At 38.0% G+C, this 16136-nt stretch overlaps 2 protein-coding genes and 2 pseudogenes across 4 annotated transcripts in view; 3 read left to right on the forward strand and 1 right to left on the reverse strand.

The window, feature by feature from the left end:
- The window catches only part of LOC122417480 (uncharacterized), a 41564-nt gene that overhangs the window by 6368 nt on the left and 19060 nt on the right, over positions 1 to 16136 (reverse strand). The gene's annotated exons all lie outside the window — the stretch shown is intronic.
- Positions 739 to 4717, forward strand: LOC122417486 (odorant receptor 13a-like). Of its 2 annotated transcripts, XM_043431010.1 has the most exons (6): positions 739 to 870; positions 1726 to 1878; positions 3419 to 4018; positions 4100 to 4207; positions 4296 to 4448; positions 4591 to 4717. In XM_043431010.1, the coding sequence occupies exons 1-6, from the start codon at positions 835 to 837 to the stop codon at positions 4648 to 4650; spliced, it is 1110 nt and encodes a 369-aa protein (XP_043286945.1). In that variant the 5' UTR covers positions 739 to 834; the 3' UTR covers positions 4651 to 4717. The 2 variants fall into 2 exon arrangements, with proteins under 2 accessions (XP_043286945.1, XP_043286946.1); XM_043431011.1 differs by lacking the exons at positions 739 to 870; positions 1726 to 1878 and adding an exon at positions 2023 to 2271.
- On the forward strand, positions 5959 to 8635 carry LOC122417493 (odorant receptor 13a-like; annotated as a pseudogene).
- Positions 9296 to 12188, forward strand: LOC122417492 (uncharacterized; annotated as a pseudogene).

The following is a 16136-nucleotide window of genomic DNA, read 5'->3' on the forward strand; positions in this document are numbered from 1 at the left end:
TGTCTCATTGAGCTGACTCATGATTCGTCTGTCCTGCTGTGTCTTCCTCCCTCTCCCTCCCCTCCTGCCTGCTCGCTGACTTATCACATTTTTCTCCCACTTCGATCACTGAAGTTTTCAGGTTTTCTCACTTTTCTAGTGATAACACAGTTTCTGTGGTTCCGGAGGGGACTCGGGTGTAGTTTTTTTCTCGCTTCTTCATTCGACTCATTTTTTCTCCAATTTTTGAGGTCTCGTCAATTCTTTCGTTCGACGATCGTTTGGCCATTTTTCTAAATTAATTATGAGAAAATGCATATTTTTAAAGACGGATTCTGAAATGAAAAATAGAGACAAATTTCGTAATTTTAAAGTTTGTCGACGGTCCGGAGGTCTCTTAGGGCCCGCATGCACACTTTGGCCGCAGAGATTCGTCATTCGTGTTGAAAGACCGAGTCGAGTCATACAAACGAACACGTATTTTTTCATATTGTGATTAAGCGTTTGGCTATTTAGAATAAGTTTTATCGCGGAGCGTGCTCCGAATGATAAACAGTCGTTTGGTTTACCGTTAGAAACTAACGTCCGTGTAAGAAAAAGCAACAGTTTGTAGATGATTTTTAGTGTCGGCGAACAGGGTGAACATTGAAGAAACACGCGCGAACTAAGGACGCACAAAAAAAGACATTTATCTGTCAAAGAGACGAATTGAATATTGCATACGATTTTTTTTCCCTTCTGTCGATGAATTTTCTCGAAATTAGCAAAAAGAAACGCGATACCGGAAATCCCAAAGGGCGAACACCTGACCCATTGAAGAACACTCGCATATATTCAACATGACAGCTTTCACTGATGCTTACTAATTTTATTTATTCATTTTCATTCGAGGTACGAATTTGCACTTGGACTTTTCAAAATTTTTTATTTCATCCATGAATTTATGGGATGAATCTTACGACGAGACTTTTTAGGGGGGCAACAATACCTTGTTAATCGATTACAATCATTTGAAAAATTGAAAAATCAAGTTTTATTATAGAAAAATGAACAAATTGAAAATTAAAAGAATTTTGAAGTTTTAGACACTTGAAATTTTCGTGGGGGCAAATTTGCACCAGGGTCTACGGGTCAATGTCAAAATAGCAATAGAAACATATTTATATTTTGAATAATTCATCAGTGATTTGTTCAATGAAAAGAAGCGAGGAATCCCTGTGTTCATTCGATCGGAAGATTTAGGAAATTTGATCCTCGTACGAACACTCGCGAATTTGACGAATTTTTAATGATTAAACAATAAAATAGTGATATTAATTAAAAATTTTCGTTAATCGTAATTCTTCGATTGATGACGAGCCGCCTGATCTCGGAAAGGTTCGAGACCGGGTCAACTATTGCGATTTACCGAAAAACGAACTCGTTGAATGTTTTATTTTTTTGACGCCCAGTGTCAAGCAGTGCACTCCACCAGGGTACAACGCAAAGCTGTCGTGAAGATTGTAGAAACTTGAGAAAAAAAGTAAATACTGTACTTCAGCTTGGTATCAAACGAGATTATTCGTTTTTAATAATAATTTGGTTGATTGAAGGGCGGGTGCTCAGCAAACGGACGATTCCCCCTAACACGTGTCAATAAAAGGCTGAGTGAATGAATTAAAAGAAGGGCGAACGTTCATTTGGCCGATGTGAAGGGTTCGCGTTCGGCACGCGAATAACTTTGTTTTCTTCTTCGTTTTATAAAAGATTTGCGGCGCGCGCGGTGTTGTTCGCGAGGTGGAAGTTGCTCGTTGGACGGTCGGGAAAGAACTGAGAACCGCAGATCGATATCTTTCCAATTTTCCGATGGATAAGAGCGGCGCATCGACTCGCGGAAGGGAATTTACTCCGCAAATGCGGGTAAGAGATTTGAAGCAATTTCTGAATAATGCGAAAACTCGTTGAGCTCGAGCCCCTGGTCTATCGTTATCCCATTATCTTATTTTCTCTCTTCTTTCGCGTACCTTTTGTGGATATCATTTTGTTGAAAATTGTACGATAAAAATGGTCGATCAGTTGTCGAGTTATAGAAATTACGTTCGAGCCATAAGAGGGTTGCTACTTTTTGCTGGACTATGGCCAACGAGAAAATGGGATTGCTTCGCTTACCGTTCAATTTCCGTGCTCAATGCACTTATGTGCTTCACCATGAGCTGCGTAGTTCTAAACTTTTGTCGCGAGCATCACAACAACCTCGATTTGCTGACCAAAAGTATCGGCATTATGGGCAGCTATCTGTCCTCGGTTTTGAAGGTATGCGGCGTCCAACTTTTTTGTCGAAAGGCCACTTTGCTATCGGCCCCTCGCAAAGTGCTCTTTTCACTTCACCCTTCCGGGGAGCAGAAACATAGTTGTCAGGGGAAAAAAACAGATTCAGATACGTCGGGATGATTGAGCTGCGAGGGGTGAATATCAAACGACGATTCTTTCCATTTTCGAACGCTCTCCATATGGAAAAACGAATCATTTCGTGCTTTCCGATTCCGTTGTCGAAGGTATGGAATTGTGAAAAACTTTCCTGCTTAAAGATCGCGCTCCAACCTGTCGCTCGGGCAAAGTGGTCTTTTTATTTCTCCCCTTCGAATCGGGCGACTCGAAGCATAGCAGTGAGAGAAAAAAAATCGAATTCGGATGTGTCAGTATGACGGAGCGCAGTCTGGTAGTGTCACGAGCAACGATTGTTTCCGTTTTCAAACGAATTTAAGGAAGATCGTGCGTTACTTGTGATTCAAAAAAGCAACTGAACTTTTTGCTCTTTTGCTGATCGAAGAAACGCGATTAAAATTTATTCTCCAAATCATTATAATTATCTGTAACTTATTTGTTGAGATTCATAAATTTCTAATATAATGATAGCGGTTAAAATACTTTCGCAGTGAAATTATCAAGCAAAATGTGACGACAGCCATTTCCTATTCATATGCGTATGCATACCTATAATTTAAACCAGCTAGCCCATGGTGTTGTCAAACCTCCCACCGTTCGTGTCGTTATTACTCGTAACCTCAAATAACTGTTTTTATTTTTCCATTCCCAAGTGATTTTCACCGGTAACGAGGCTTTCTCAAGGCATCGTTGATATCTAAAAACATTTTATTTTCTTATTCTCGTTTTTGGCTCTTCAAAGTTGGGAGGATCCTATTTCATGAAACCCAAATCGTCGCACAGGATGTGTGCCTGGGATAAGAGCCTGTGTATCACCCTTAAAAAAATGTGATTTTCGTTGATTGTTTTCCCGACGACTGGACGGTAGATCCTATAATAATGCCGAGAATAGATGCACGCTGTATATTTCTAGCATATTTCCAAATGTTAAGTCTTGAATTTGGAATTTTCGATTTTCATTAAATTCGCGTGAACATTCGAGGGTCTGGCTTTTATAATAAATTTTGTGTTGAAGGTCATCTGCTTTCTGGTCAACCACAAAGAGCTCGTTGATCTTCATCGTACCCTGGAAAAATATTTCGACGAGACTCTGAACACTCCACAAGTGCAAATATTCGATTCATTAAGTGTTTTTGTAAAGCCATCATTTGCCATAACGATATTAGTCTTCATCGGTACTCTCGTATTTTTTATAACACCGTTAATCGTAATTATTGTGCAATTATCGAGCGATATGCATCCGCTTAAATTCGTATTACCGTACCCCGGAAAATATCCGTGGAGTTTCGAGGGCGGTGGTTTCGTCTACTACGTTCATTACGCATGGGAAATATTGGCCGGTTTGTATCTCTTTTGCGTCACTTCCGGAGTCGACTCCCTATTCGGTTATTACGTGTTTCAAATCCACGCGATTTTTCGCCTGATGAGCCACCGCATGAGGAGCGTCGGTGTCGCCGATCAAGACAATGGAAAAATCATTCGCGAGTGCGTCAAAATGCATCGAGTACTCGGCCAGTGTCGCGATCAACTCCAGGCGATTTACGGACCAATCGTATTCTGGATTTTTCTCACCAGTGCCGTCATCATGTGCACCCTCATTTTTCAGGCCTCTCAGGTAAAAAGGACCGTGATTAACGATCAAAATAAGTCGTAAAATCGAGCAAACGAAATATTACAAAAAAAGTGCATTTCCCAGACTCGTCAATGGACCGTTGGCTATGCGATTCTCTTCACAGTTTACATTTCCATGAAACTGCTTCAGGCCCTCATGTACGCCTGGTACGGAAGCATCGTACACGCGGAGGTACGTGACTTTTAAAAAATCACCATTTTCAGAGATTTTTCACGGTTTTATTTCACATCGCGAATTACGATTTCGATCCTGTTGACAGAGCGAAGATTTTCGCGACGCTGTCTACAATTGCGGCTGGCCTGGCTCCGGTGACACATCGCTGATGAACAATATTCTGATAATGATGTGCCACCAACCAATGGTCCTGACGGCCTGCAAATTTCTCATTATCTCCACTGATATGTTCACTGCGGTAAAAAGCATCCAATTTATTTCTCACAATAGAGTAGAGCCCGAGTGATTATTAAAAGGCTCGAAGATCGAGACGAGGTTGCGCCACGTGAACTCGATGCTGCATCAATTTCAAATTCATCGATGGCTGCATCAATTTTCAGATCGTCAACGCAACGATGTCTTATTTCTTCTTGTTGCAAACCCTGGACGAGAGAAAGTGAAGAAACTCCGGCTACGAAAAGTTTCTTTCACCAACACCCTCAACGTATAAAATCCCTCGAATCTTTCTCTCCGATAACGGAAACGTTAACCATAAAAATTCTTTTATAAGTATTCTTTTATAAGATTAGAAAATCTCGGCAGAATAACAACCGTCTTCTTTGAGACCCTGCTCAAAAACTGCTGCAAACAGCCCTACTCTCAAATTTGCAAAATCAATACAACCCAATACGTCTCCTCTTTTGTCACTATTAATCTGTGCTATTCGCCTAGACTTGTCAAAAAGTAGAGACGTTATTCACGCATAAAATAAAAATCTTTAGAGCTGAAATCTTATCGAGTAGATTTATAAGAGTCGAGTTATGTTGCAGCAAGTCAACGATTCTACTCTCAGTAAATGTGTTCAACAACAGTTCTCCTCTAAGTACACGTTTAAAGAGCGGAGTTGTTGTCGAGCAGAGCTGCGACGAGTACAGTTACAAATAGCTGCTAGTCAGCAACTCTATCGGTAGCCATTCTCGCTAACAACTCCGCTCCTTAATAACTGCGCATCCACGTAGAGGACGTATGTCCTCCTTAAAATATCTACTCCGGTGGGATATGTAATTCCCAATATCTCTCATCATGATTTCAGAACATATCTCATCGTGAGTAGAGACATCGAAGATCATGGATTACACATGAGTGGACGTAAAGTTGTCATGAATTTCGAAGTAAAGATTTTAGAAGCGGAGTTGTTTTCGAGAATGGTTGTTATTCTGCCAACATTTCTTGAAATACAATTCTGAAAGAAAAATGGCAAATTGGTGATACACAATTGCTATGTTTATGGAGCACAAACGTCCTTCGAATACTTTTCCATTCGAATGGGCTGATATCGTTTATTGAAAATTTTATGGAAAAAAGAAAGAAAAAGGCGAATGTGTCTGTCGAGTGTGAAAATATTTTGACGAGTAATCATCGTGAAATGAATTATTGAATATTACCTCTGATTATACGAATGTACAATTTGAAGACTGCGGGAGAAATATCGGCGTTTTCCTGCTGCGAGAACTGACTCGGAAGACGGTCGAGAAAGAACTGAAAGCTGTAGATCGATATGCCTCCGATTTCCTGAGGGGAGACGCACTCGGCCACTTTCCTTGGGCAATTTACCTTACGATTGGGGATAGGGTAGATCATAACAAGTTTAAAATTACGTTAAACTCGTCGAGCTCGAACTTTGTTCGTGTGTGGCATTACTTTATTTCTTGTTTTCAGTTTCCATCGCGCGCATTATTTGTTATTTTGTTGAAAAACGCAAGAGAAAAATGGTCGGTGAACTATCGAGTTATAGAAATTACGCTCGGGGAGTAAGAGGGTTGCTACTTTTCTCCGGATTGTGGCCAACGGGAAAATGGAATTGCCTTGCATACCGTTTCGTACCCTTTTTTAATGCACTTGTCTGCTTCACCATGAGTTGCGCAGTTCTCAACTTTTGTCGAGAACACTTTAACAATCTCGATCTACTTACTAAGGGCTTTGGCCTCATGGTGAGCTATCTGTCTTCAGTGTTTAAGGTACGACGTCGAGATTTACAATTGTAAAACCGCATTGAAGCACGCTCTCAGTTCAACAATCGAGTCTTTATGGTTTGAAAAAAAAATGAAAGAATCAAAAGTCAAAGTTCATATTTCTGGAGAGTTATCGGCGATGTAATTTTTTCAATAAAATGCAGCAATTAATCGATAACTAGTTCATAACGATCGTGTTTGATACCTCGAAATAAACTACTTCGATGGTTTGTCATTCAAGGTTGTCTGCTTTCTCGTAAATCACAATGAACTCGTGGATCTTCATCGTACTCTCGAGAAGTACTTCAAGGAGAGTCTCTCAAGTGAGAAAATTCGAAGGGAAACATTTGAGCCTCTGAGTATCTTTGTGAAACCGTTTTATGCGATAACAGTTTTGCTGTTTACGGGCACTGCCGTGTATCTCGTCACACCGTTGATCATAATATCCGTGCAATTGGCACACGACGTACGTCCGCTGAGCTTTAAGCTACCGTATCCCGGAAAGTTTCCTTGGTCTTTCGAGGGCGGCGGTTTCGTTTATTGGGCTCATTATTCTTGGGAAATAATGGCCAGTTTGTATCTCTCCGCTGCAACTTCCGGGGTTGATTCCCTGTTCGGCTATTACGTCTTTCAAATTCGTGCTATTTTACGTCTCATGAGCGATCGTATGAAAAGTCTTGGTGCTGCCGACAAAGAGAGTGGAAAAATCGTTCGCGAATGCGTCCAAATGCATCGCATGCTCGCCAAGTGCTGTGATCAACTTCAAATGATTTACGGACCGATTGTCTTCTGAATCTTTCTCACCAGTGCGACTATTATGTGCACTCTGATTTTCCAGGCTTCGCAAGTAAATATCATTGGGATTCGATTCTTGCTTTGAAGTATCAGGGAAACGTAAAAAATCGAGGAAAAACTGGCTACTATATATTTTTCTATACTATATTTTTAATTTATTTAAATAATTAATTTAATTATTTAATTAATTAATTAATTAATTAATAATAATTAATTTAATTAAATACTATATTTTTCAGAAATTTTAGTACCGAGGAATGTGCTCAAATTTTTTGCAACTTTTGAAAAAACATTTTTTTGGGTATAATAAAAAATTTGTGGCAATTTTTTCTTCATTGGAATTTTAAAGAAAGAAGAGAAAATAAATTTTGAGGAAAATAAAAACTAGAAAAAATGTAATGAAGTAAGAAATTTTGGAAGAATTTCATTTTTTTTTAAGTTTCGGAGTAAAAGAAAAATTCCAAAGTATATAAAAATCATTTCCGTAATTTTCGTAGTAGCCCCTTTAGCGCTGGTCTTCACTTACAAATAATCCGCTTTCGCAGACTCGGGAATGGACCGTCGGACGTGCAGTTGTCTCTCTCGTTTACATTTCTCTGAAATTGCTCCAGGCCCTCATGTACGCCTGGTACGGAAGTATTATTTTCACAGAAGTATGTTCATTTGAAAAATACTTTTTCATGCTAAGCGAATACAAAATTTCGGCGATTTTGTTTTGTTCTAAATTACGGTTCGAACACGCGAAACAGAGCGAAATGTTTCGTGACGCTGTTTACAGCTGCGAGTGGCCTGGATCCGGGGACAAATCTTTGATGAACAACATCCTAATAATGATGTGCCGCCAGCCATTGGGACTGAGAGCCTGCAAATTCCTCATTATTTCCACCGACATGTTCACCGCGGTAAATCAATCGCTCTTTTGTCGACAATTGTGCGCTCGAATAATGCAAAAAAATTCGCGGCCACTGGGAAAAAAATTCTGCTTATTTCAGTCGGAACTTCCAAATCGATTTGTACAAAAAATGTTTTTAAATTCACATAATCAGTGGAAGGTTTTTCCTCCGACCGAAGTTTTTTTTTTGTCGAACTAACGAAATAACGGCGCAATCAAATGAATCAATGTTCATGCAGCCACATTTCGATTGAATAAATTTATGCCTCCGTCCGAGTTCAGTCAATGAACTTAATCGCTGAGGGTGAAAAAAAAATTCATTGAACAACTTGACGTAGCTCAACAATTTGGATACACCGGCTGGATATATTTTAGTATTTTATCATATTATCATGGAATGAAGTGAGAAAAAGAGAAATTTTGATTAAGCGTGGGAAAAAATTTCCGGGACTGAAAAACCGCTGAAAACTTTTCTGTGGCGATGTACGCGGATAAATAAATTAAACGAGTTTTTCGAAGCAAATCATCTGGTAGCGATGATTCAGTTTATTGATCTCAAATCTCTCTCTCTCTCTCTCTCTCTCTCTTGTCGTTCAAACAAATGGATTTGGTAGCAGCGAACCCCACGAGCATAAATCATTGCACATGAATTAAAGGGTAATTTGAAATAATTGTTCAAACTTGTAGATCCTTAATGCAACAATGTCTTATTTCTTCTTGTTGCAAACCGTGCACGAGAACAACTGACGAGAACTTTGCTACCAGTTCATCCGTGCTCCAAGTTCTTGAACATCTTCATTTATGGTGCAATAAAGAAAGAGAAGACGTGAAAAATCTGACTTTTATACACAAGTCATGAAAATACAAGAAAAAAGCACTTCAGGAACGGAAATTCCAGGGAAATGATTATCTGATATCATCGGCTTTTTGCATAAAATATTTTTTCAATAGTTGCTTCTAGATTCCCAATCTTCTATCCTTAAGACCATGGATCTAAGGCTCGGACGCCTTCGAATTATCGAATGTCAAATTTTTGATAATATTCCATCAAACGAAAAGAAAGGAGTCTGGGCACATTCAAATCTTGAGTTCCGACTAACGACGTAGAAATATTTGCAAAAAAGTTTTCGTGGAATAGATGATAAAAAAATTACCTCATATGGTGTTGTGAGCTGCGTGAGACTTTCTATTGCTGTGAGCTGTGAGAAGTGACTCGCAGAGTGGTCGGGCAGCAACTGATAGCTGTGGATCGATATGTTTTCAATTTTTCAACGAATCACATCAAAACACTTTCCTGGTGCAATTTGCCCTCCGGACGCGAACTTCAACTTTCGAACAATTTTGTAAAATTACTTGAAAACTCCTGGAGGTTAAACGACGTGAGGTTATCCCATTATCTTGAAGAAGACTCGAGTTTTCGAACTATCGGTAGTTCCGTTGAAAAACGTAATAGAAAAATGGTCGATGAACTATCGAGTTATAGGAATTACGTTCGGAGAATAAGGGGGTTGCTGCTTGTTGCTGGATTATGGCCGATGAGAAAATTGGATTGTTCAGTGTATCATTTTATGTGCTATTTCAATGCCATTGGCTGTTTCATTCTGAGTTGCGCAACTTTTAACTTTGGCCGGGCAAATTCTAACAATCTCGAGCTTCTGACTAAAAGTATCGGCGTTACGGGAAGTTTTTTGTCGACAACGTTGAAGGTATGATGTGCCATTGTAGTATCGTTGAAAGAAGAAAAGATTCATTGGACTCGCGTAAAGCGAGGATCAGTTGAGTATTCGATAACAAAAAAATCAATGTGAGATATTAAAAGGATAGAGAATAATTAGTGCTCGGCAAGTGTTGCAAGTGAATTATTTTTTGAGATTCCATTTCGCATAACAATTCGGTTACGTCGATACGTGATGGGACGATAAATACATTCTCGATTCCTGCTTCTTTAAGGTCGTCTGCTTCCGCGTGAATTACAGAAACTTGGCTGATCTTCATTACACCCTTGAGAAATACTTCGAGGAAAGCATTGCAAATCCGAAAATTCGAACCGAAGTTCTAAGCCAATTAAATATTTATTCGCAGCCCTTTCACGCGCTTTCAGTATTGGCGTTTATCACTGTTTTTCTTATGATGATAGCACCACTAATAGTTATCTGTATACAATTGTCGAAAGATATTTATCCACTACATTATCTACTGCCATATGCTGCAAAATATCCATGGCCTTTCGAGGGTGGAAGTTTTCTTTATTACGTTCATTATGTGTGGCAAAGTTCTTCTGCGTTGTATTTGTTTTTCGTTACTTCCGGGGTTGATTCGTTATTCGGCTATTACGTGTTTCAAATGCGCGCTATTTTTCGACTGATGAGCCACCAAATGAAAAGTCTCAGTGACATCGATGGGAACAAAGACGAAATCATTCGTCAGATTGTGAACATGCATCGAGTTCTCGGCAAGTGTCGGGATCAAGTCGAGATAGTTTATGGACCGATAATCTTCTGGATTTTTCTCACGAGTGCCGTTATCATTTGCACTCTCGTTTTTCAGACTACTCAGGTGAAAACTTTTGACAATTAATATTTATCCCGAACGATGAAGTTTAATATATAATTCGTTATTAAGCCGCGTTATATTAACTCAAGTTTATCTCAAATATCTTGAGTTTTTGGAACGCCAATTCTTTCTTCTGATCCGTTGAACGTGGAAAATTTTGTGATTTTTCGCTCTCCGTGTAATATCATCTCCGTGTAAATTCTTTCGAAATTTCTCTTTTTTACTAATTTTTATATTTGTCAAGATTTTTTTCTTCCTTTTTAACAATTTTTTGCACATTTCAAAAGTATCCGTTTTTTTCCTTTTCTGGAAAAATATACCAAACTGTATGACTGTAAAAAAAATAATTTTCACAATTTTTGAAGTGCCCCGTTTTATTCCAGTCTCCTTTACAATTATTGTATTCTTTTTTATGGAAATCCACGGAATTTATACCCAAAATAGAGAATCCCTTCTCTTATCCTAGAATAATAGTTGCTATCTAGTTTCAACAATGTTTAAAATACGATCATGGTTTAACTCGTCACTGTGGCATGAGTATCCTTAAATAGGACCCAAGAATTTTGAATAGCCACTGCACAAGCCTTCAGTAAATTAAAAAATGCATCTTCGCAGACTCAGGAGCAGACGGTTAGACATGCAGTTCTATTCCTCGTCTATATAATTCTAAAATTGGTTCAAGCTTTCATGTACGCGTGGTACGGAAGTGTCGTCATCACGGAGGTGCGTCAGTTTTTTCAAAATGAGTTTCCTACGAAATGCGAGTGCGAGAGTTCACTGTCAATGATATTTCATTTTAAATTACTGTTTGGACACACGGGAAACAGAGCGAAGAGTTTCGCAACGCGATTTACAGCTGCGACTGGCCTGGATCCGGGGACAAATCTTTGATGAACAACATTCTCATAATGATGTGCAACAGGCCAATGGCATTGACGGCCTGCAAATTCCTCATCATCTCCACTGATATGTTCACTTCGGTAAACCAAACGCATTTTATCCGACATTAAGGACGTGAGAGCAGCCGGTTGTGCGAATCAGTAGACAGTTTTTCAATACAAGTTTTGAAGAAAAACTATTATTGCTGATCACGAACAGCACTATATTTGGGGGAAGATGAGTAGAGCGCAACACCCGGAAATATTAAAAAGCTCCACTGCAAAAGTGCAATGGTTTTTTTTTTCATGAAATAAATAAAAATTTCCTAATTTAACTTGATGGAAACGAACCATTCCAGAAGGACTGCTTAGATTTTTAAAAAATTAAAATTTTTTATAAAACCGAAAAATACGGACCTCATCGAACTATGGGTCAGTGGCGGGGAACGTCAAGTTCTTAAGGGACATTGATATTTGACACGAATGTGATAATTATGAAAAAAATGATTAACGATTATTAAGTCGTTTCTAATCGAAACAGCTTTTGCATTCATACGCGATCTTCATAAATTGCAATCAACACGAATCAAAATTCATCCCCGAGTGCGATTTGACATTTGTGAAATTAAAACGTGTAAAAGGGGGTTCATATTTCATATTGAGTTTAGCCGTACTCTTACGTTCTTAATTTGTTTCAGTAGACAAAATTGCATAATTGTCCAGACCGATGAGTTCTGATAAATAAATTCCATCACATTTCTGGATTATTATTTGATATTTCAGATAATTAACACAACGATGTCTTACTTCTTCTTGTTGCGAACACTGGATGCGTAAAATTGACTACATTGTTTCCCAACGATTTTAATAGTTTATAAAAATTTCCATTAGCAATTAAGATACTCTGACAAGGAACATCACTTTGGTGTCCCCCTCCGATTTTCTTGAAACTGCTGTATGTGAAAGAGCATTCGAAAGTAAGAGACACGTATTTTTTTTTATCGGCGGAAAAACGGTTTTAAGGGGTGAAACCACCCTTGAAAGTAAGGCATGTCAGGGGGTGATTTTGCAGTTTCACCAGCAAGCACTCAACAGATTTTGATAAAACCAAAACCAAAATGTTTCTTATCTGAAGTGATGAAAAGTTCACCCTGTGCACGAAAAAAAAAAAAAAAAACAGGGGGTTAACCACCCTTACATTCTTATATTTCTCACGCCACAATGAAAAGGAACGAATATGATGGAATGAAACGGGTTCTATTTCCATGAAAACATGAAAATAAAGTTCACATGTTTTTGCATTTTTGCAAAATAGCAGTCTTAAGGGGGTAAACTACCCCTTTTTTGAATTTTCGTACTGTATGTGGCTTATTTCTGTTTTACATGTTTTTGCTGATTCGAAATATTATAATAATTTCGAATCAAGATTTTCTGAGGTATCAAAGTCAATACAAGACTCTGAAAGTGTGAATCTCCCCCACTCGATTTTCCTCTTTATTCGCTATTTCAAAATTTCTCCCTGCATTTCGTTCAATTTGGTTGCTCTGCATCGAAATTACGAATTCAATAATTTTAGGAACGTATAATGATCGTATTGACCTCAATCTTGGCGGGCAAGGGAAGGAGGAGGGGAGCCATTTGATATTTACTACGATTCAACTTTGAAGTCTGAATAAGTCTATGCTGTTGATCTTGTTTACTAACGAACATTTTTTAAATGAAACTTCAATACACATTAACAATTCATTAACCGTCTCATAGTATAGAATCGGATTTTATTAGATAAGTACATATATCGAAATAAAATATAATAAAACCTATCATTTCCAGCAATTATGGCTCATACGTTGTACAATAATGATATTCATCAAAAAAATGTTTCAAACACAAAGATTTTTTGCACCATGCACATTTTATAATCGCTATATTATTGCAACCAGGTATTTCACAGTGTGTTTTTGATTGACCGAACCCAAAATCAACAGGATTTTCGAAATATTCCGGTTTTTCCGTAATATAATTACTTTTAAACCATGAATATTTGAAAAGATTGATATAGCGTGGAGATGACAATTGATTGTGGGCCAAAGATTGCAGTTTGATTATATTATTCCTCAAATGTAAATTTATATCAGCATCCACTAATAGAACACTATCTGAAAAATGTCGTACAAAATTTTTCCATATCCTGAATCCAAATACATCAAGCGGTTGAATTTTTCCAGTTGTACCTTTTGGGATAATCATTGTGATGATTTTTTTATCATGAGGGGTGGCTTCACGTACAACTTTGGGGCAGTGTCCACTCCAGGAATCAATCAGTAATACATTGTCACTTCCAACATTCGGAAAAAAAACTTTTTCCATCCAAATTTTAAAATGATCTGTAAACATATAACAAATTATATATTTATAACTATATTTTGGAAAAAGTTGATGCACCCTTAACGATAATACGCACCGGAAGTAAGTTTCCCAGATTTCGATGCTGTTACTATGACGTTATCTGGCTTAAACAATTCGTTCGTTACTCTCGGTCCAAATTCACCTTTTGCCTCCTTTAATACTATGAAAAGTGGAGAAAGTAGTTTCCCGTTGGCATTTATTGTTGGCTGAATCGTGTAGCTATGGGTCGTTGAAGACACTGATTGTACAACGCATTCAACTTTTTTCGATCCTTCCATCGCTAAAGTTCGTGCTGAATGGATTTCCAGTTGAAAACCGCTTTGGTCCGAATTATATACATTACTTGACCCATACTTTTCTATTAGTAATTTAACATCTTGAACAAATTTGTCCGCATTTGTTTGCAGAAGCGCTTCTTCCTCCACAGTTTTTCTCGTTATAAATTTATTAATTTTTCTGGAAACAATGCGATGCGATTTCTTAAATTTCCATAGCCAGTTATGAGAAGCTTTGAATCGTATATCTTCATGGCCTATTTCTTTCTGTGCCTGTAGAGCCCACTTTCGAAGGTCAATATCATGAACAATGACACCCGCGTCTACAGCAGTTTTCATATTCCGTAATGTGTATTCAGAAATTCGAGCAAGTTTTTCTTTATATGTACCACCCTTGTTCAGTTGTTGTGCCCAGCGTCGTAACTGCCGTATGGATTTTACAGATTTGTATTTTTGTTTGACGGTTTCAACACTGTAATTCTTTTTTTTACCAGATCTCCAATATTCAACAGCTTTTTTTTTATAATCATAGCTCAGCTCATCGTCACCAGAACAAGCGTCGGAATCGACATCATCATCCTTTTGCCATATCATATCTTCAACAGCAATTGCTTCGAACTCTTTAAATGGTTCTTGAAAATCAAGAGTTTCTTCCTGTATCATCTCAATCCCGTTGTAATCTTGCATAGAATCGATTAAAATTTTTTCGAAATTCTCCTTCATCTCTATTTCTGCATTATTAACAGGAGTTTGTGCAATGTTCATAGCTTCAAATGTAGCCAGTAACAATTTGATAACGTTGATTGGGTTGACTTTCATGCTGGTAAAAGTAGTAGGCACAATACACCAAAAGCACAGAAAAAGCACGCACGATTTGGAGCTCACTCAAAAATGCACTAGTACAATGCTAATGGTTACCGCCTTCGAAAATAAGTATCGAAAGAAAAAAATATTTATTAATCTCACGATGCCTGATAACGTTTTTATCTGATGCATGACTCAAGAATATTCGGAATGACTAATGTTATTCGGTGTGTGAGAATGCCAAAAATATCAGGTGATCATAACTACTTGATAACATTTTTATCTAGCACAAACACCGGGATCATATGTCTACGCCTCTATTTTTCCGCCAAAGTTATGAAAGTGTTTTATAGAGGCATTTTTATCTGTAGCATGGTACCTATTCATTTACGTGCAGTTTACAAGCTTTCTATGATCACCGAAAAAGTAGTTGTGAGAACTTCCCCCCCCCCCCCCCCCCCCCGCCAAACCGACACCATCCAGGTCAATACGAGTTTTATATGTTCCTAAAATTATTAAATTTGTAATTTCGATGCAGAGCAACCAAATTGAACGAAATGCAGGGAGAAATTTTGAAATAGCGAATAAAGAGGAAAATCGAGTGGGGGAGATTCACCCATTCAGAGTCTTGTATTGACTTCGATACGTCAGAAAATCTTGATTCGAAACTATTATAATATTTCGAATCAGCAAAAACATGTAAAACAGAAATAAACCACCTACGGTACGAAAATTCAAAAAAGGGGTAGTTCACCCCCTTAAGACTGCTATTTTGCAAAAATGCAAAAACACGTGAACTTTATTTTCATGTTTTCATGGAAATAGAACCCGTTTCATTCCTTCATATTCGTTCCTTTTTATTGTGGCGTGAGATATATAAGAATGTAAGGGTGGTTAACCCCCTGTTTTTTTTTTTTTTTTTTCGTGCACAGGGTGAACTTTTCATCACTTCAGATAAGAAACATTTTGGTTTTGGTTTTATCAAAATCAGTTGAGTGCTTGCTGGTGAAACTGCAAAATCACCCCCTGACATGCCTTACTTTCAAGGGTGGTTTCACCCCTTAAAACCGTTTTTCCGCCGATAAAAAAAAATACGTGTCTCTTACTTTCGAATGCTCTTTCACATACAGCAGTTTCAAGAAAATCGGAGGGGGACACCAAAGTGATGTTCCTTGTGAGAAGAACAAACAAACAGTTGTATCGAAAATATGGAAATTCTCCAGCGAGTAGTTTATGCAAAATAAAACAAAAAAACGACGCTATTTTAGGCGTTTTGACGAAGACATCGAAGTAGAGTAGTCCTCTGAAGACAGCAATCGGAAATGGAAAAAA

The sequence above is a fragment of the Venturia canescens genome, chromosome 10 (assembly GCF_019457755.1).
Source record: "Venturia canescens isolate UGA chromosome 10, ASM1945775v1, whole genome shotgun sequence".
In the NCBI taxonomy this organism is placed as follows: domain Eukaryota; kingdom Metazoa; phylum Arthropoda; class Insecta; order Hymenoptera; family Ichneumonidae; genus Venturia; species Venturia canescens.

Excerpts from the sequence above, each read along its gene's own strand:
- LOC122417486 (XM_043431011.1), top strand. The coding sequence starts at position 2,023 with ATGGTCGATCAGTTGTCGAGTTATAGAAATTACGTTCGAGCCATAAGA. Across the intron at positions 2,272-3,418 it reads ATCTGTCCTCGGTTTTGAAG|GTCATCTGCTTTCTGGTCAA; the intron begins GTATGCGGCGTC and ends TTTGTGTTGAAG. Across the intron at positions 4,208-4,295 it reads GAAGCATCGTACACGCGGAG|AGCGAAGATTTTCGCGACGC; the intron begins GTACGTGACTTT and ends TCCTGTTGACAG.